Source organism: Mus caroli, unplaced genomic scaffold, assembly GCF_978045245.1.
Source record: "Mus caroli unplaced genomic scaffold, Mus_caroli_1 scaffold_18, whole genome shotgun sequence".
Lineage (NCBI taxonomy): Eukaryota > Metazoa > Chordata > Mammalia > Rodentia > Muridae > Mus > Mus caroli.
The window spans coordinates 37475589-37496815 of record NW_028227273.1 but is presented as its reverse complement, the minus strand read 5'-3'; the positions used below and the strand labels follow the sequence as shown (position 1 = coordinate 37496815).

General features: G+C 42.4%; 1 protein-coding gene across 1 annotated transcript in view; it reads left to right on the top strand.

Moving 5' to 3' along the window:
• The window catches only part of Adgre1 (adhesion G protein-coupled receptor E1), a 117600-nt gene that overhangs the window by 12771 nt on the left and 83602 nt on the right, over window positions 1–21227 (top strand). Inside the window, exons 3-7 of the mRNA XM_021186488.3 lie at window positions 9802–9948; window positions 10405–10560; window positions 10646–10765; window positions 17457–17603; window positions 18978–19127. Coding sequence (XP_021042147.3) covers window positions 9802–9948; window positions 10405–10560; window positions 10646–10765; window positions 17457–17603; window positions 18978–19127 — 720 coding nt within the window. The remainder of the gene's footprint in view (window positions 1–9801; window positions 9949–10404; window positions 10561–10645; window positions 10766–17456; window positions 17604–18977; window positions 19128–21227) is intronic.

Genomic DNA, 21227 nt, shown 5'->3' with positions numbered 1-21227 from the left:
TAGCTCCCTTGTCAAAGATCAAGTGACCATAGATGTGTGGGTTCATCTAAGGGTCTTCAATTCTGTTCCATTGGTCTACTTGTCTGTCGTTATACCAGTACCATGCAGTTTTTATCACAATTGCTCTGTAGTACAGCTTTAGGTCAGGCATGGTGATTCCACCAGAGGTTCTTTTATCCTTGAGAAGAGTTTTTGCTATCCTAGGTTTTTTGTTGTTCCAGATGAATTTGCACATTGCCCTTTCTAATTCCTTGAAGAATTGAGTTGGAATTTTGATGGGGATTGCATTGAATCTGTAGATTGCTTTTGGCAAGATAGCCATTTTTACAATGTTGATCCTGCCAATCCATGAGCATGGGAGATCTCTCCATCTTCTGAGATCTTCTTTAATTTCTTTTTTCAGAGACTTGAAGTTCTTGTCATAGAGATCTGTCACTTCCTTAGTTAGAGTCACGCCAAGGTATTTTATATTGTTTGTGACTATTGAGAAGGGTGTTGTTTCCCTAATTTCTTTCTCAGCCTGTTTCTCTTTTGTGTACAGAAAGGCAGTTGACTTGCTTGAGTTAATTTTATATCCAAATACTTCATTGAAGCTGTTTATCAGGCTTAGGAGTTCTCTGGTGGAATTTTTAGGGTCACTTATATATACTATCATATCATCTGCAATAAGTGATATTTTGACTTCTTCTTTTCCAATTTGTATCCCCTTGATCTCCTTTTGTTGTCGAATTGCTCTGGCTAGGACTTCAAGTACAATGTTGAATAGGTAGGGAGAGAGTGGACAGCCTTGTCTAGTCCCTGATTTTAGTGGGATTTCTTCCAGCTTCTCACCATTTACTTTGATGTTGGCTACTGGTTTGCTGTAGATTGCTTTTTATCATGTTTAGGTATGGGCCTTGAATTCCTGATCTTTCCAAGACTTTTATCCTGAATGGGTGTTGGATTTTGTCAAATGCTTTCTCAGCATCTAACGAGATGATCATGTGGTTTTTTTCTTTGAGTTTGTTTATATACTGGATCATGTTGATGGATTTACGTATATTGAACCATCCTTGCATCCCTGGGATGAAACCTACTTGGTCAGGATGGATGATTGTTTTGATGTGTTCTTGGATTCGGTTAGCGAGAACTTTATTGAGGATTTTTGCATCAATATTCATAAGGGAAATTGGTCTGAAGTTCTCTATCTTTGTTGGGTCTTTTTGTGGTTTAGGTATCAGAGTAATTGTGGCTTCATAGAATGAGTTGGGTAGAGTACCTTCTGTTTTTATTTTGTGGAATAGTTTGTGAAGAACTGGGATTAGATCTTCTTTGAAGGTCTGATAGAACTCTGCACTAAACCCATCTGGTCCTGGGCTTTTTTTGGTTGGGAGACTATTAATGACTGCTTCTATTTCTTTAGGGGATATGGGACTGTTTAGATCATTAACCTGATCTTGATTTAACTTTGGTACCTGGTATCTGTCTAGAAACTTCTCCATTTCATCCAGGTTCTCCAGTTTTGTTGAGTATAGCTTTTTGTAGAAGGATCTGATGGTGTTTTGGATTTCTTCAGGATCTGTTGTTATGTCTCCCTTTTCATTTCTGATTTTGTTAATTAGAATACTTTCTCTGTGCCCTCTAGTGAGTCTGGCTAAGGATTTATCTGTCTTGTTGATTTTCTCAAAGAACCAGATCCTCGATTGGTTGATTCATTGAATAGTTCTTCTTGTTTCAACTTGGTTGATTTCACCCCTGAGTTTGATTATTTCCTGCTGTCTACTCCTCTTGGGTGAATTTGCTTCCTTTTGTTCTAGAGCTTTTAGGTGTGTTGTCAAGCTGCTAATGTGTGCTCTCTCTAGTTTCTTTTTGGAGGCACTCAGAGCTATGAGTTTTCCTCTTAGAAATGCTTTCATTGTGTTCCATAAGTTTGGGTATGTTGTGGCTTCATTTTCTTTAAACTCCAAAAAGTCCTTAATTTCTTTCTTTATTCCTTCTTTGACCACGTTATCATTGAGAAGAGTGTTGTTTAGTTTCCACTTGTGTGTTGGCTTTCCATTATTTATTTTGTTATTGAAGATCAGCCTTAGTCCATGGTGATCTGATAGGATGCATGGGACAATTTCAATATTTTTGTATATGTTGAGGCTTGTTTTGTGACCAATTATGTGGTCAATTTTGGAGAAGGTACCGTGAGGTGCTGAGAAGAAGGTATATCCTTTTGTTTTAGGATAAAATGTTCTGTGGATATCTGTCAGAACCTTTTGTTTTATAACCTCTGTTAGTTTCACTATGTCCTTGTTTAGTTTCTGATTTCATGATCTGTCCATTGGTGAAAGTGGTGTGTTGAAGTCTCCCACTATTATTGTGTGAGGTGCAATGTGTGGTTTGAGCTTTACTAAAGTATCTTTAATGAATGTGGCTGCCCTTTTATTTGGAGCATAGATATTCAGAATTGATAGTTCCTCTTGGAGGATTTTACCTTTGATGAGTATGAAGTGCCCTTCCTTGTCTTTTTTGATGACTTTGGGTTGGAAGTTGATTTTATTAGATATTAGGATGGCTACTCCAGCTTGTTTCTTCCTACCATTTGCTTGGAAAATTGTTTTACAGCCTTTCATTCTGAGGGAGTGTCGATCTTTTTCGCTGAGATGAGTTTCCTTTAAGCAGCAAAATGTTGGGTCTTGTTTGTGTAGCCAGTCTGTTAGTCTATGTCTTTTTATTGGGGAGTTGAGTCCATTGATATTAAGAGATATTAAGGAAAAGTAATTGTTGCTTCCTTTTATTTTTGTTGTTAGAGTTGCCATTCTGTTCTTGTGGCAGTCTTCTTTTAGGTTTGTTGAGGGATTACCTTCTTCCTTTTTCTAGGACGTGGTTTCCGTCCTTGTATTGTTTTTTTTTTTTTTTCTGTTATTATCCTTTGAAGGGGTAGGTTTGTGGAAAGATAATGTGTGAATTTGGTTTTGTCGTGGAATACTTTGGTTTCTCCATCTATGGTAACTGAGAGTTTGGCTGGGTATAGATGCCTGTGCTGGAATTTGTGTTCTCTTAGTTTCTGTATAACATCTGTCCAGGCTCTTCTGGCTTTCATAGTCTCTGGTGAAAAATCTGGTGTAATTCTGATAGGCTTGCCTTTATATGTTACTTGACCGTTTTCCCTTACTGCTTTTAATATTCTATCTTTATTTAGTGCATTTGTTGTTCTGATTATTATGTGTCAGGAGGAATTTCTTTTCTGGTCCAGTCTATTTGGAGTTCTGTAGGCTTCTTGTATATTCATGGGCATCTCTTTCTTTAGGTTTGGGAAGTTTTCTTCTATAATTTTGTTGAAGATATTTGCCGGTCCTTTGAGTTGAAAATCTTCATTCTCATCTACTCCTATTATCCGTAGGTTTGGTCTTCTCATTGTGTCCTGTATTTCCTGGATGTTTTGAGTTAGGATCTTTTTGGATTTTGTATTTTCTTTGATTGTTGTGCCGATGTTCTCTATGGAGTCTTCTGCACCTGAGATTCTCTCTTTCATCTCTTGCATTCTGTTGCTGATGCTCGCATCTATGGTTCCAGATTTCTTTCCTAGGGTTTCTATCTCCAGTGTTGCCTCAATTTGGGTTTTCTTTATTGTGTCTACTTCCTTTTTTTAGGTCTTGGATGGTTTTATTCAATTCCATCACCTGGTTGGTCTGGTTTTCCTGCAATTCTTTAAGGGATTTTTGTGCTTCCTCTTTAATGTCTTCTACCTGTTTAGCAGTGTTCTCCTGTATTTCTTTAAGTGTGTTATTAAAGCCCTTCTTGATGTCCTCTACCATCATCATGAGATATGCTTTTAGATCCAGGTCTAGCTTTTCCAGTGTGTTGGGGTGCCCTGGACTGGGCGAAGTGGGAGTGCTGGGCCTGATGATGGTGAGTGGTCTTGGTTTCTGTTAGTAAGATTATTAAGTTTACCTTTTGGCATCTGGTAATCTCTGGAGTTAGTTGTTATAGTTGTCTTTGTTTAGAGATTGTTCTTCTGGTGATTCTGTTAGCCTCTATCAGCAGACCTTGGAGACAGGCTCTCTCCTCTGAGTTTCAGTGGTCAGAGCACTCTCTGCAGGCAAGCTCTCCTCTTACAGGGAAGGTGCACAGATATCTGGTGTTTGGACCTCCTCCTGGCTGAAGCTGAAGGCCCAAAACAGGACCTATCCCAGAAGCTGTGTTGCTTTGTCAGGTCACAGAAGCTTCAGCTTGTGTGGTGCACACTCTCACCTGTGCAGACTATGTTTGGTGGAGTCCCAGAACCAGGATGGCTACCGCCAATCTAGAGGCAAAAGCCTCCCAGGCCAGGTGTACACCTGTCCTCTGGCCAGGAAGGTGGCCAGATGTCTGGGGCCCGAAAAGGGTGCTGCCTCAGTAGCTCTGTGGCTTCCGCCTGTCCCAGAAGCTATCAGCTTCTGTGGTGCACACTCTCACGTGTGCAGACTAAGTTCAGCGGAGTCTCGGAACCAAGATGGCCTCCGCCGATCCTGAGGCAAAGGGCTTCTGGGCCGGGCAGACACCTGTCCTCTGGCCTGGAGGGTGGCCGGATGTCTTGAGCCTGAAAAGGGTGCTGCCCCAGAGGCTCTGTGACTCCCGCCCATCCCAGAAGCTGTCAGCTTCTGTGGTGCACACTCTCACCTGTGCAGACTAAGTTCCTAAGTTTGGCGGAGTCCTGGAACTAAGATGGCTTCCGCCGCTCCTGAGGCAAAGAGCTCCCAGGCCGGGCGGACACCTGTCCTCTGGCTGGGAGGGTGGCTGGATGTCTGGAGCACGAAAAGGCTGCTGCCTCAGAGGCTCTGTGGCTCCTGCCTATCCCAGAAGCTGTCAGCTTCTGTTGTGCACACTCTCACCTGTGCAGACTAAGTTCAGCAGAGTCCTGGAACCAAGATGGCTTCCGCTGATCCTGAGGCAAAGGGCTCCCGGCCAGGCAGAGACCTGTCCTCTGGCTGGGAGGGTGGCCGGATCACCTGAAGTCTTAAGATCCCATGGCTGGTGTTGTGAGTAGCTGGCGGGTGTCAGCTGACTCTGTGCCCTAGCTACCCTGGTGCTGGTCGGACTGGAAGGGGCTTGTGCCCATACTCAGGCCGGGTTTTCTGCTTCCCTAACTAATGCAGTCTCATGTCCAGCGTGATTGGATTGGAGCAGACACTGTGTTCCACTCACCAGAAGTCTTAAGATCCCGTGGCGGGTGTCGTGGGTAGCTGGCGGGTCGTTTTCTGTTTTTCTTTAAGGAATTTATGTGTTTCCTCTTTCAGGGCTTCTATCTGTTTACCAGCATTCTTCTTTATTTCTTCAAAGCAGTTATTATGTCCTCCTTAAGGTGTTCTATCATTGTCAAGAGATGGGGTTTTAGGTCAGAATCTTGCTTTTCAGGTGTGTTAGGGTATCCAGGGTTTGCTCTGATGGAGAACTGGGTTCTGGTGGTGCCAAGTGTCATAGTTTCTGTTGGTTATGTTCTTGAGCTTGCCTCTCACCATCTGGTTATCTCCAGTGTTAACTGGCCTTGCTGTTACTGACAGGACCCTGTACCTCCTGTGAGCCTGGTTGTGATGGAATTCCTCAAGTCAAGATGTCTCTGGGTATGGGAGTGGGTCTGGAACCCTGCCTCTGCCAAGGCAGAATTGCAGGCCAGAAGCAAAATGTGTCTTTTGCAGGGTGGATAGGTCCTGCCTCTGCTGGACCCCATGGAGGTCTCATTTAGGCTAGGTATTGTGATGGGGGTATGTCCCTGTGAGCCTGGTTTTGACAGATCTCCTAGGAGTCAAGCTTTCTCTGCATGTTGTTGAGGGGGGCTGGAGGAGCTGATTCTCCTCTGGGTACAGTTGTGGACTGGAGGGCTGATTTGTCCCATTTATTTATTTATTTATTTATTTATTTATTTATTTATACATTGCCTAACAAAAAGATTATCAGTCTTTCTACGAGAGACATTATTTTATCAGTAAATATATTTTAAACATTTCAAAATAGCAAAAACTCTTTGAAGTTAAACATTAAGAAAATGCTAATTTCAAGCACAGTGAGAAAAACTATCAATAATATTTCCATGATGTTTATAGAACATGATTTTAATATTTTCAACTGTTAATATTCAACAAACAGAATAATTATTTTAAGATGTAATTTGTTGTTATATCTACCTTTTCATTTCTGATTTTATTAATTTGGATACTGTCTCTGTGCCTTCTGATTAGTCTGGCTAAGGATTTATCTATCTTGTTGAATTTCTCAAAGAACCAACTCCTGGTTTTATTGATTCTTTGTATAGTTCTTTTTGTTTCTACTTGGTTGTTTCAACCCTGAATTTGATTATTTCCTGCTGCCTCCTCCTCTTGTGTGTATTTGCTTATTTTTGTTCCAGAGCTTTCAGGTGTACTTTTAAGCTGCTAGTGTATGCTCTATCTCCATTTTCTTTTTTTTTCTTTTTTTTAAAAATTTTTTTAAAAGATTTATTTATTTATTATATGTAAGTACACTGTAGTTGTCTTCAGACACTCCAGATGAGGGAGTCAGATCTTGTTACGGATGGTTGTGAGCCACCATGTGGTTGCTTTGATTTGAACTCCGGACCTTTGGAAGAGCAGTTGGGTGCTCTTACCCACTGAGCCATCTCACCAGCCCTCCATTTTCTTTTTGGAGGCACTCAGAGCTATGAGTTTTCCTCTTAGCACTGCTTTCATTGTGTCCCATAAGTTTGGGCACGTTGTACCTTCATTTTCATTAAATTCTGACAAGCCTTTAATTTCTTTTTTTATTTCTTCCTTGACCAAGTTATCATTGAGTAAAGTGTTGTCCAGCCTCTGTGTGTATGTGTGCTTTTCATTGTTTTTGTTGGTATTTAAGACCAGCCTTAGTCCGTGGTGATCTGATAGGATGCATGGGATTATTTCAATCTTCTTGTATCTACTGAGGCCTGATTTATGACCAATTATATGGCTTCATAACTTCTGTTAGTTTCACTGTGTCCCTGTTTAGTTTCTGTTTCCATGATCTGTCCATTGCTGAGAGTGGGGGTGTTGAAGTCTCCCACTATTATTGTGTGGGGTGCGATGTGTGCTTTGAGCTTCAGTAAAGTTTATTTTATTAACGTGGGTGCCCTTGCATTTGGAGCATAGATGTTCAGAAATGAGAGTTCATCTTGGTAGATTTTTCCTTTGATGTTTATGAAGTGTTCTTTCTTATCTTTTTGATAACTTTTGTTTGAAAGTTGATGATATTTGATATTAGAATGGCTACTCCAGCTTGTTTTGGGACCATTTGCTTGGAAAATTATTTTCCAACTTTTTATTCTGATGTAGTGTCTGTCTTTGTCACGGAGGTGCATTTCCTGTATGCAGCAAAATGCTGGGTCCTCTTTATGTATAAATCCATTGATGTTAAGAGATATTAAGGAAAAGTGATTGTTGTTCCCCCCCCCCTTTTTGTTAGATGTTGAATTATGTTTGTGTGGCTATCTTGGGTTTGTTGAAAGATTACTTTCTTGCTTTTTCTAGGGTGTAGTTTCCCTCCTAGTGTTGGCATTTTCCATCTATTATTTTTTGTAGGGTTGGATTTATTGAAAGATACTGTGTAAATTAGTTTTTGTCATGGAATATCTTGGTTTCTCCATCTATGGTAATTGAGAATTTTGATGGGTATAGGAGCCTGGGCTGGCATTTGTGTTCTCTTAGGATCTGTATGAGATCTGCCCAGGATCTTCTAGCTTTCATAGTCTCTGGTGAGAAGTATGGTGTAATTCTGATAGGTCTGCCTTTATATGTTACTTGACCTTTTCCCTTACTGCATCTAATATTCTTTCTTTGCTTAGTGAATTCGGTGTTTTGACTATTATGTGACAGGAGGAATTTCTTTTCTGGTTCAATCTATTTGGAATTCTGAAGGCTTCTTGTATGTTCATGGGTATCTATTTCTTTAGGTGAGGGAAGTTTTCTTCTATAATTTTGTTGAAGATATTTACTGGCCCTTTAAATTGGGAATCTTTGCTCTCTTCTATACCTATTATTCTTAGGTTTAGTCTTCTCATTGTGTCCTAGATTTTCTGGATGTTTTGGGTTAGGATCTTTTTGCCTTTTGCATTTCTTTGCCTGTTGTGTCAATGTTTTCTATGATATCTTGTGCACCTGAGATTCTCTCTTCTATCTCTTGTATTCTGTTGGTGATACTTGCATCTATGACTCCTGATCTCATTCCTAGGTTTTCTATGTCCAGGGTTGTCTCCCTTTGTGATTTATTGTTTTTATTTCCATTTTTAGATCTTGAATGGTTTTGTTCATTCCCTTCACCTGTTTGATTGTGTTCCCCTGTAATTCTGTAAGGGGTTTTTATGGTTCCTCTTTAAGGGCTTCTAGCTGTCTTACTTCTGTTCTCCTGTATTTTTAAAAGGGAGTTATTTATGTCCTTCTTAAAGTTCTCTATCATTATCATGAGAAGCAATTTTAGATCCGAATCTCGCTTTTCTGGTTGATGGTGTATCTAGAACTTGCTATGGTGGGAGAATTGGGTTCTGATTATGCCAAGTAACCTTGGTTTCTGTTGTTTATTTTCTTATGCTTGCTTCATGCCATCTGATTATCACTAGTGCTACCTCTCCTCGCTATGTCTGACTGGAGCCTGTCCTTCCTGTGTTTTGGGTTGTATCAGAACTCCTCAGTGTTCAGCTATCTCTGTGACCCTGTGATTCTGGGATGCTGTGATCCTGAGATCCTTGGTGTGTCAGAGCTCCTGGGAGTCAAGTTGCTTCTGGGACCCAGAGGTCCTGGTGTGACCAAGCTCCTGTGATCCTGTGGTCCTGGGCATGTTAGAGCACCTGAGAGTTGAGCTTCTTCTGGGTGTTGTAGGACTGGCTGCAGATTTAGTGCCCAAGGTCTGCTCAGGGCACCTCTGATTCTTTGGGTGTGTTAGAGTGCCTGGGAGTGGAGCTTCCTCTGGGTCTTGTGCAACTGACTGTGGAGTTTGTGCCCAAGGTCTGCTCATGGCACCAGCTCATACCAGAAGGAACCCATTCCACTGGTCATGTGGAGTTCTTTCGTGCCTGGGTCCAGCTGGTCCCAGTTACTCCTGGTATTGGGGCAGATGTTGTGTCCTTCTCACTTCTGCTCCTATGATCCAGGGCATGTGAGAGTGCCTGGGAATGGGCTTTTCTCTGGGTGCTCTGGGACTGGCTGTGGAGTTTCTGTTGTTCAGTTCTTAATAGATTTATTTATTTATTTATTTATTTATTTATTTATTTATTTGACTTTACATCTGCCCCCCTCCTGGTCACCTCCTCCCACAATTCTTCCCCCATTCCCATTCCCATTCCCATCCCCTTTTCCTTCTCCTCTGAGCTTAAGGGAATCCCTTGGGTTTCCCCAACTATAGCACATAAAGTCTCTGTGAGGCTAGAGGCATCCTCTTCCACTGAGGCCAGACAAATTAGCCCAGCTAGAAGAACATATAGCATGCATAGACAACAACTTTTGAGATAACCCCCTACTCCAGTTTACAACTCACATGAAGACCATGGTGCACATCTGCAACATAGATGCAGCAGGACTAGGTCCAGTCCATGTATGTTCTTTGGTTTGTGGTTAAGACACTTACTTTGGAGGACTCAGTCCAGGGGCAAGAATGCTTGTCTCTAGGCTGTTCTTCTAAAAACCAGTTACTCCATCTATTTACCTTTGTTTCTCACATGGCCAAGACATGTATAAGATCTTCTTCATAGGCAGGAGACTCTAGGGTGTGACTCCTCCATTCCTTTTTGTGACTCCTTGAAAGCACTATTCCAGTATTTTACACACATCCATATGCTCTCTGCATTCTAACTAGGTGTGAATGAGTGTCAAGATACTACCACTTGCCCAGCTTATGCCACCTGCACTGACACCACAGACAGTTATTATTGCACCTGTAAACGAGGCTTCCTGTCCAGCAATGGGCAAACCAACTTTCAAGGCCCAGGAGTGGAATGTCAAGGTGAGTTTATGTTGTATGGCTTCCTGGGGAGACATGAATAAACATCTACTCTCACTACTGAAGAAATTATCTCTACATCACACTCAGGCAGCTTAATTGTGTATTAATCATATGTCCAAGGGAAGGAACCTTGTGAATCTGATGTTTAAGGTGTTTTGAGTTCCTTATTCTTAGGAGTCACTTCCTCCCTCAGAAGGGAATGCTGCAGTTCAGAAGAAATCACTACACAAGTGTTCATATTCTATCAAAACCTGCTTGTGTTTGATAGGATGTCAGTGGTGTTTGACTTAGCAACCCACTTTTATGAACTTGGAACCATAATTATAAGACTGCTTAGATTTAAACAGAGAGGCCCTAAACCCCACCAAATTCACCAGATAATGAGCTCACAGAAGGAGGCTCATATTAGTTTCAGAACAAGGGCAGTTTGTCACTCCAGCCCCTTTCTTTGCTCAGATGTTAACGAATGTCTTCAAAGTGACTCACCTTGTGGTCCTAACTCAGTCTGCACCAATATCCTGGGGAGAGCCAGGTGCAGCTGTCTTAGTGGCTTCTCTTCTTCCACTGGGAAAGACTGGATTCTGGGAAGTTCGGATCATTTTCTCTGCGCAGGTAATATCCTCAGGCTCTCTGCCAGGGGTCTTTGGTGGTCAGCACACAGCACATAGTTCACTCACTCTCTTTTGTTGCCCTGCAGATGTTGATGAGTGCCTGACAACTGGGATCTGCCCTAAGTATTCCAACTGCTCTAACTCTGTGGGAAGCTACAGCTGTACCTGCCAACCAGGCTTTGTCTTGAATGGCTCCATTTGTGAAGGTTTGCAACACCTGGTCCTTGCAATTTTTCATTTTTTTCTTATTTATTTATTTATTTATTTATTTATTTATTTATTTATTTATTTAATTTATATCCCAATATCAGTTCCTCTATCCTCCCAGTCATTCTCTTACACAGCTCCTCCCTCTATTCCACCATCTTCTTCTCTGAGGAGGCAGAGGCCCAACTTGTGTATCACCCCAACCTGGCACATCAAGTCACACTTCAGGATTTGGTACATTCTCTCCTACTGAAGCCTAACAAGGCAGTCCAGCTAGGGGAAGGGGATTCAGTGGTAGGCAACAGAGGCAGGAACAGTCCCTGCTAAAAATTTTAGGGGATCTACAGGAAGACTAAGCTATACAACTGCTATGTGTGTGTGTGTGTGTGTGTGTGTGTGTGTGTGTGTGTGTGTGTGTAGGACCAAGCCATCTTTGGTTGGTGATTCAGTCTCTGGGAGCCCCCAAGAGTCCAGGTTAGTTGACTCTGTTGGTTCTTCCTGTAGAGTACCTGTCCCTTTCAGGTCCCTCAATCTTCCACCTAACTCTTCCATAAGACTCCCAGAGTTCCATTTAATGTTTGGATGTGGATCTCTGCAATTGTTTCCATTTGCTGCTTGGTGGAGCACCTCAAAGGGCAGTTTATGCTAGGCTCCTGTGTGTAAGTATAGCAGAGTATCATTACGAGAGTTAGGGATTGGTTCTTGCCAATGGGATGGATCTCAATTTGAGCCAGTCATTGGTTGGTCACTTTCTCTGTCTCCAATGTATCTTTGTCCCTTCACATCTTGTAGGCAGGGCACATCATGGGTTGAAGGTTTTGTGGGTGGGTTGCTGTACTTATCTCTCCACTGGGAGTCCTCTTGACTACAGGATGTTGCTTCTTCAGACTCCATATCCCCCAATGCTTAGTAGTCTCAGCTAGAGTTATCCCCATAGACTTCCTAGGGCCTCCCCCTGTCTCAGGTCTCTGGTACATCTTAAAGAAAGCCTCCCTCTTCCTACTATTGATTTCCTTTTTCTTTTTTTTTCTTTTTCTTTTTCTTTTTCTTTTTCTTTTTCTTTTTCTTTTTCTTTTTCTCTTTCTTTCTTTCTTTCTTTCTTTCTTTCTTTCTTTCTTTCTTTCTTTCTTTCTTTCTTTCTTTCTTTCTTTCTTTCTTTCTTTCTTCTTCTTCTTCTTCTTCTTCTTCTTCTTCTTCTTCTTCTTCTTCTTCTTCTTCTTCTTCTTCTTCTTCTTCTTCTTCTTTTTCTAGACAGGGTTTCTCTGGAACTCACTTTGTAGACCAGGCTGGGCTCAAACTCAGAAATCTGCTTGCCTCTGCCTCCCAAGCACTGGGATTAAATGTGTGTGCCACCACCGCCCCTGATTTCCTTTCTCTCTCTCTACACCTGATACCCCCGCTCTGTTCTCCTTGCCATCACCTCTTCAAGCCAGTTCCTTCCTCCATACATTTCTAATGTCTATTTTATTTCCTCTTTTGAGAAAGATTCAAGCATCCTCCCGTGGGCCTTCCTTGTTATTTGGCTTCTTTGGGTCTGTGGATTGTAGCATGGTTATCCTGTACTTTATGGCTAATATTCACTTGTAAGAGAGAACATACCACACATATCTTTTTGGGTCTGTGTTACCTCACTCAGGATAAAGTTTTCTAGTTTCATTGATTTGTCTGCAAAATTCATGATGTCTTTGTTTTTAATAGCTGAGTAGTATTCCATTGTGTAAATGAGTCACATTTTCTTTATCCATTCTTCAGTTGAGGACTATCTGATTGTTTCCAGTTTCTGGCTGCTGTGGATTTAGTTTAACGTTTGCATTATGTTATTTGGGTTTCTAAAACCACACAGGAATCTACATGTCTGTATGTAAGATGCTGAGGGTCCCTGAACCCAGTTGGCTTTGATTGGTAAATAAAGTTGCCAGTGGGCAGTGGCTGGGCAGGGAGGCAGAGGTGGGACTTGGCCTGAGAAATGTAGAACAGAGAGACAGCCAACATGTAAGAGTTTAGGAGGACTACATGCCTGGGTATGGGGCAGCTAGGATGGAATATAGGTTTTAGTAAGTAATAATTTAGGAATACTGGAGAGGAAAGTATGCTAGCAACGTGGAAGATAAAGTAGCCCAGCCATTGAGCTAATTAAGGCATATTAAATATAAGTCTATGTGTGTGTGTGTGTGTGTGTCTTTCATTCGAGAAGCCAAACATTGGGGCAGGTAGTGAGGAACACTGCTGGAGAGATTAGAGTGGATTAATCAACTACAGCTACATTGACTATTGCAAATAATGTTGATATGTACATAGTTGTGTAAATTTCCTTTAGGGACAGTGGAGGATATTTTGAATATATGCCTAAGAGTGGTATAGCTGTTTTTTGAGGTAGAACTATTCCTACTTTTCTGAGAAACCACCACATTGTAGAAGTACATGTTTGTATTTCCACCAGCAATGGAGGAGTGTTCCCCTTGCTCCACATCCTTGCCAGCATGTGCTGTCCCTTGAGACTTTTGTTTTTCTCCATTAATTAATTTATTTATTCCCTTTACATTTCAGTTGCTGCTCCCTTCTCCTGTTTTCCCTTTCACATGGTCCATCCTGTATCCCTCCTTCCCCTTCTCCTCTGAGAAGGTATCCTTTCAGCCTGTCACATCAAGTCTTTGCAGGGCTAGGTGCATCCTCTCCAGATTTTGCTATACAAGGCAGTCCCATTTAGAGAATGTGATCCACAGACAGGCAACAGCTTTAGAAACAGCCCTCCCCCAACTCCAGTTGTTGGGGGACCACATGAAGACAGAACTGTACATCTGCTACAAACTTGCAGAGGGTCTAGGTCCAGCCCATTTATGTTCTTTGATTGGTAGCTCAGTCTCTGAGCGTCCCTAAGGATCCAGGTTAGTTGACTCTGTTGGTCTTCTTGTGGAACCCCTATCCCTTCTGAGGCCCTTAATCCTCCCCCCAACTCTTCCATAAGACTCCCTGAGATCCATCTAATATTTGGCTGTGGGCCTCTGTATCTGTTTTAGTCAGGTACTAGGAGGAGCCTCTCAGAAGACAGTTATACTAGGCTCCTGTCTGAAAAAGTAAGAGTATCTCCATAGTGTCAAGGATTGGTGCTTGCCCTTGGGATACGTCTCCATGAACCAGTTATTGGTTGGTCATTCCCTCACTCTCTGCTCCATCTTTGTCCCTGAATTTCTTTAGACAGGACAAATTTGGGGTCAAACGTTTTATGGGTGGGTGTGTACCCTTATCCCTACCCCGGGGATCCTGCCTGGCTACATGAGGTGGTTACTTCAGATTCCATATCCCCACACTTAGAAGGCTTAGCTAAGGTCAATCCCATAGATTCCTGGGAGTCTTCCCATCCTGGGTCTCTAGCATGTCCTAGAGATGACCTCCACAAATACTCTTCCTAGTTGCTGTTTTCCATTCATTCTCTTGGCCCTCTAGTTCTCCCTTCTGTCTCTTCCCACACTTTTTGTTGTTCTTTTTAAATAGATATTTTCTTTATTTACATTTCAAATGTTATCCCTTTTCCTGGTTTCTCCTCTGAAAACCCCCTATCCCACCCTCCTTCCCCTGCTCACCAACCCATCCACTCCTGCTTCCCTGTCCTGGCATTCCCCTACTATGGGGCATCGAGTCTTCACGGGACCAAGGGCCTCTCCTACCATTGGTGTCTGACAAGGTCATTCACTGCTATATATGTGGCTGGAGCCATGGGTCCCTCCATGTATACTCTTTGGTTGGTGGTTTAGTCCTTGGACACTCTGGTGGTACTGGTTGGTTCATATTGTTGTTCCTCCTATGGGGCTGCAAGTCCCTTCCGCTCCTTGTATCCTTTCTTTAGTTCCTCCATTGGGGACCTTGTGCTCAGTCCAATGGATGGCTGAAAGCACCCGCCTCTTTATTAGTAAGGCTCTGGCAGGGTCTCTCAGGAGACAGCTATATCAGGCTCCTGTCAGCAAGCACTTGTTGACATCCACAATAGTGTCTGGGTTTGGTGACTGTATATAGGATGGATTCCCAGGTGGGGCAGTCTCTGGATGGCCTTTCCTTCAGTATCTGCTCCACAATTTGTTTCACTGTCTCCTCTCATGGGTATTTTGTTCCCCCTTCTAAGAAGGACTGAAGTATCCACACTTTGGTCTTCCTTCTTATTGATCTTCATGTGGTCTATGAATTGTATCTTGGATATTCTGAGCTTCTGGTCTACTATCCACTTATCAGTGAGTGGATACCATGTGTGGTCTTTTGTGATTGGGTTACCTCACTCAGGATGATATTTTCTAGTTCCATCCTATTGCCTCAGAATTTCATGAATTCATCATTTTTAATAGCTGAATAGTACTCCATTGTGTAACTGTACCACATTTTCTGGATCCATTCCTCTGTGAAAGGACATCTGGATTGTTTCCAGCTTCTGGCTATATATCTATATCTATATATCTATATATATATCTATGTGGCTGCTATGAACATAGTGGAACATGTGTTCTTATTACATGTTGAAGCATCTTCTGGGTGTATGCCCAGGAATGATATATCTGGGTCCTCAGGTAGTACTATGTCCAATTTTCTGAGGAACTGACAAACTTATTTCCAGAGTGGTTGTACAAACTTGCAATCCCACCAACAATGGAGGAGTGTTCCTCTTTCTCCACATCCTCACCAGCATCTGATGTCACCTGAGTTTTTGATCTTAGCCATTCTGACTGGTGTGAGGTGGAATCTCAAGGTTGTTTTGATTTGCATTTCCCTGATGACTAAGGGTGTTGAACATTTCTTTAGGTGCTTCTTGGTCATTTGAGTTTCCTCAATTGAGAATTCTGTTTAGCTCTGTTCCCCATTTTTAATAGGGTTATTTGGCTCTCTGAAGTCTAATTTCTTGAGCTCTTTGTATATACTGGATATTAGCCATCTATTGGATGTAGGGTTGGTAAAGATCTTTTCCCAATCTGTTGGTTACCATTTTGTCCTATTGACAGTGTCCTTTGCCTTACAGAATCTTTGCAATTTTATGAGGTCCCATTTGTCAATTCGTGATCTTAGAGCATTAAGCTATTGGTGTTCTGTTCAGGAACTTTCCCCCCTGTGTCCATGTGTTCAAGGCTCTTTTGCCCTTTCTTTTCTATTAGTTTCAGTGTATCTGGTTTTATATGTAGGTCTTTGATCCACTTGGACTTGAGTTTTGTACAAGGAGGTAAGAATGGATCAATTTGCATTCTTCTTCATGCTAACCACCAGCTGAACCAGCACCATTTGTTGAAAATGCTGTCTTTTTTTTTTTTTTCCCTACTGGATGGTTTCAGCTCCTTTGTCAAAGATGAAGTGAAGGAAGCTGTGTGGGTTCATTTCTGGGTCTTCAATTCTATTATTCTATTGATCTACCTGACTGTCACTGTACCAATACTATGCAGTTTTTTTCCCACTATTGCTCTGTAGTACAGCTTAAAGTCCCCAATGCTTATTCCCCCAGAAGTTCTTTTATTGTTGAGAATAGTTTTCACTATCCTGAGTTTTTTGTTATTCCAAATGAATTTGGGAATTGCTTTTTTTTAACCTTCTGAAGAATTTTGATGGGGATTGCACTGACTCTGTAGATTGCTTTCGGCAAGATAGCCATTTTTACTATATTGCCAAGGAAAAAAGAGAACGCATGTGTACTGGGAAAGCCTTCACCTTGTCAGCTACCAGTTAGCACACAGAGTGCATTTTCAGTATGTATTCTTCACTTCTTACTCCCTCACTTGAATTCTCCTGCATTTTTTCAATTTTTTTATTAGATATTTTCTTCATTTACATTTCAAATGCTATCCCAAAAGTCCCTGATACGCTCCCCCTGCCCTGCTTCCCTACCCACCCACTCCCACTTCTTGGCCCTGGTATTCCCCTGTACTAGGGCATATAAAGTTTGCAAGACCAAGGGGTCCTCTCTTCCCAATGATGGCTGACTAGGTCATTTTCTGCTACATATGCAGCTAGAGACACAAGCTCTGGGGATACTGGTTAGTTCATATTGCTGTTCCACCTATAGGGTTGCAGACCCGTTCAGCTCTTGGGTACTTTCTCTAGCTCCTACATTGGGGGCCCTGTGTTCCATCCAATAGATGACAATGAGCATCCACTTCTGTATTTGCCAGGCACTGGAATAGCCTCACAAGAGACTGCTATATCAGAGTCCATTCAGCAAAATCTTGCTGGCATATGCAATAGTGTCTGGGTTTGGTGGTTGATAATGGAATGGACGCCCAGGTGGGGCAGTCTCTGGATGGTCCATCCTTTCGTCTAAGCTCCAAATTTTGTCTCTGTAACTCCTTCCATGGGTATTTTGTTTGCTATTCTAAGGAGGAATGAAGTATCCATGCATTGGTCTTCCTTCTTGATTTTCTTGTGTTTTGCAAATTGTATCTTGGGTGTTCTAGTTTCTGGGCTAATATCCACTTATCAGTGAGTTCTTTTGTGATTGGGTTACCTCGCTCAGGATGATATCCTCCAGATCCATCCATTTGCCTAAGAATTTCATAAATTCATTGTTTTTAATAGCTGAGTAGTACTCCATTGTGTAAATGTACCACATTTTCTGTATCCATTCCTCTGTTGAGGGACATCTGGGGTTTTTCCAGCTTCTGGCTATTATAAATTAGACTGCTGTGAACATAGTAATTCTCCTGAATTTTATCCCCAACTCCTTAGATGAAGATGAATGTGTGACTCGAGATGTTTGCCCCGAACATGCAACCTGCCACAACACTCTCGGAAGCTATTATTGTACGTGCAACTCAGGACTTGAATCTAGTGGAGGAGGGCCAATGTTCCAGGGCCTGGACGAATCTTGTGAAGGTAGGTGGAGGTTTTGACCAGTAACTCAAATAACATTTATTAAAAGGATGGTGATAAGTCCATCCTTGGACTTAGGATGAGTTTAAAACTTTCATTTGTAAAGTTGAAGCCAAGATTCCTCCCTCCCCTCTTGTCCCTTCTCCTTTTCCCTCCCTCTCTCTCTTTCCCTCCCTCCCTCCCCCTTCCCTCCCTCTCTGTTTCCTTCTCTCCCTCCCTCCCTTTCCTCTTCTCCCTGTCTCTCTCTTACTTCTTCCTTCCATGAGTGTGGGCATGTGCACATCTTGGAGCATATGTCTCGGTCAGAGAACAACGTTTAGGAGTCAATTCTTGCCTTCCACACTAGTGAGACAGGGTCTTTCTTATTTCTGCTGCTGTGGTGCCTGCTGCCTACTTACTAAGATTATCTAACTCTCCCCCACTGTGCTGTAGATAACAAATTCATGGAGGTTCTGGATTGTTGTGTGGTACCACTCCATCAGAGGGAGCATAGCTTACCAAACCTCAGCTTTTCTGCACACGTCTCTGTGTCTATTCATTATTCATCCCCTCACCACCTTAGCCAGGTTTTCAGGACCTCAGTGTGTGGGATGCAACACACTTCCATGTGTGCATGCCATGGCATGTGTGTAGAGGCCAGTGTGTCAGTCCTTGCCTCCTGCCTGGTTGGAGACAGGGTCTCTTTACTATTGACTGCAGCGTATACCAGGTTTCCTGGCCCATGGGAATCTGAAGATTCTCTTATCTCTGCCTCTCACCTTATTTTGAGAGTGTTGGGATTGGATATGTACTGTGAAGTGTATGTGGTTTCATTTCTTCACAACCCCACAGTGTATTAGTTATTTTTCTGAGCTGTGGAAAAAAAGGACACCATAACCAATGGCACCTTGAGGAAGACAGAGTTAGTTTAGTCTATGTGCTCAGAGTGATGGGCTCAGTATGGAGTGAGAACATGGCAAGAGGTAGAAGGCAAGGCAAGGGGTGGGAGACATGACAGCGGGAGCAGGAAGCTGAGAGACAAAGCTCATACACAGATATCAAGCAGAGAAAGCAAACAGAAAATAGGATGAAGCTATATACTCTCAAAGCTTGCTACACTTCCCCACCCCGATCAGTGACACACTTTCTCCAGCAAGTCCTCCAGCAGGTTTCTTCTGAACCTCTCCAAACAGCACCACTAACTGGGGACCAAGTGTCCAGATGTCTGAGTCTATGAAGGTCATTCTTATTCAAGCCACCACATTCCACTCCCTGGTTTCTACCAGCTTGTGGCCATACCATAATGTGAAATGCATTTAGTCACAGCCAGAGCTTTACCTGCTAACAATTTCCTGGTTCACATGTCATTGTTCTGTCTCACTCTGACATTCTGTTTAGATGTGGATGAGTGCTCCAGAAATTCAACTCTTTGTGGTCCCACCTTCATTTGCATCAACACTCTGGGATCCTACAGCTGCTCATGCCCAGCTGGATTCTCTTTGCCAACTTTTCAGACCCTTGGCCATCCGGCAGATGGGAATTGTACAGGTAATGTCCCCAGCTATGTAGAGGACTCATTAATGGTTAGTAAATTAATCTCAAACATTATGTCTTATAGCAACTGCCATTTGTCCTTGCTTACAGTGGACTACCTTTTCTGTTTTATTTAGTGTCCCTAGGGACTGTGCCTACAGCAGCTGGCATATCTTCTTTTTTTTATTGGATATTTTCTTTATTTACACTTCAAATCTTACCCCCTTTCCCAGTTTACCCCCTTCCCAGAAACCCCATATCCCATCATCCCTTCTCCTGCTTCCATGAGGGTGTTCCTCCACTCACTCACCCACCCACTCCCACCTCCCCGACCTCTATTCCTCTACACTGGAGCATCTATCAAACCTTCATAGGACCAAGGACCTCTTCTTCCATTGATGCCTGACAAGGATATCCTCTGCAACATATGCAGCTGGAGCCATGTGTACTCCTTTGTTGATGGCTTAGTCACTGGGAGCTCTTGAGGGACTGATTGATTGATATTGTTCTTCCTGTGGGGTTGCAATTCCTTTCAACTCCTTTGGTCCTTTCTCTAACTTCTCTATTGGGGACCCTGTGCTCAGTCTAATGGTTGGCTGTGAGCATCCACCTCTGTATTTGTAAGGCTCTGGCAGGGCCTCTTAGGAGACAGCTATATCAGGCTCCTTTCAGCATGCATTTCTTGGCATCCACAATAGTGTCTGGGTTTGGTAACTGTATATGGGATGAATCATGAGGTAGGACAGTCTCTGGATGGCTTTTCCTTCAGTCTCATTTGTCCTTGCTTACAGTGGACTACCTTTTACCTCTACCTTTTACCTCTACATTTTATCTCCATATTTGCTCCTGTGAGTATTCTGTTTTCCTTCTTTTTTCTTTTTTTAAATTAGGTATTTTCCTCATTTACATTTCCAATGCTATCCAAAAAGTCCCCAATACACTCCCCCCCTACCCACCCACTCCCACTTTTTGGCCCTGGTGTTCCCCTGTACTGGGGCATATAAAGTTTGCAAGTCCAATGGGCCTCTCTTTCCAGTGATGGTCAACTAGGCCATCTTTTGATACATATGCAGCTAGAGTCAAGAGCTCTGGGGTACTGGTTAGTTCATAATGTTGTTCCACCTACAGGGTTGCAGATCCCTTTAGCTCCTTGGGTACTTTCTTTAGCTCCTTCATTGGGGGTCCTGTGATCCATCCAATAGCTGACTGTGAGCATCCACTTCTGTGTTTGCTAGGCACCGGCATTGTCTCACAAGAGACAGCTATATCTGGGTCCTTTCAGCAAAATCTTGCTAGTGTATGCAATGGTGTCAGCGTTTGGAAGCTGATTATGGGATGGATCCCTGGATATGGCAGTCTTTAGATGCCATCCTTTTGTCACAGCTCCAAACTTTATCTCTGTAACTCTTTCCATGGGTGTTTTGTTCCCAATTCTAAGAAGAGGCACAGTGTCCACACTTTGGTCTTCATTCTTCTTGAGTTTCATGCGTTTAACAAATTGTATCTTATATCTTGGGTATCCTAAGTTTTTGGGCTAATATCCACTTATCAGTGAGTACATATTGTGCGAGTTCCTTTGTGATTGTGTTACCTCACTCAGGATGATGCCCTCCAGGTCCATCCATTTGCCTAGGAATTTCATAAATTCATTCCTTTTAATAGCTGAGTAGTACTCCATTGTGTAAATGTACCACATTTTCTGTATCCATTCCTCTGTTGAGGGGCATCTGGGTTCTTTCCAGCTTCTGGCTATTATAAATAAGGCTGCTATGAACATAGTGGAGCATGTGTCCTTCTTACCGGTTGGAACATCTTCTGGATATATGCCCAGGAGTCTGTTTTCCTTCTAAGAAGGACTGAAGAACCCACATTTTAGTCTTCCTTCTTGATCTTCATGTAGTCTGTGAATTGTATCTTCAGTATTTGGAGCTTTCAGTCTACTATCTTCTTATCAGTGAGTGCATACCATGTGTGTTCTTTTGTGTTTGGGTTGCCTTACTCAGGATGGTATTTTCTAGTTCCATCCATTTGCCTCAGAATTTCATGAATTCATCATTTTTAATAGCTAAGTAGTATTCCATTGTGTAAATGTACCACATTTTCTGTGTCCATTCC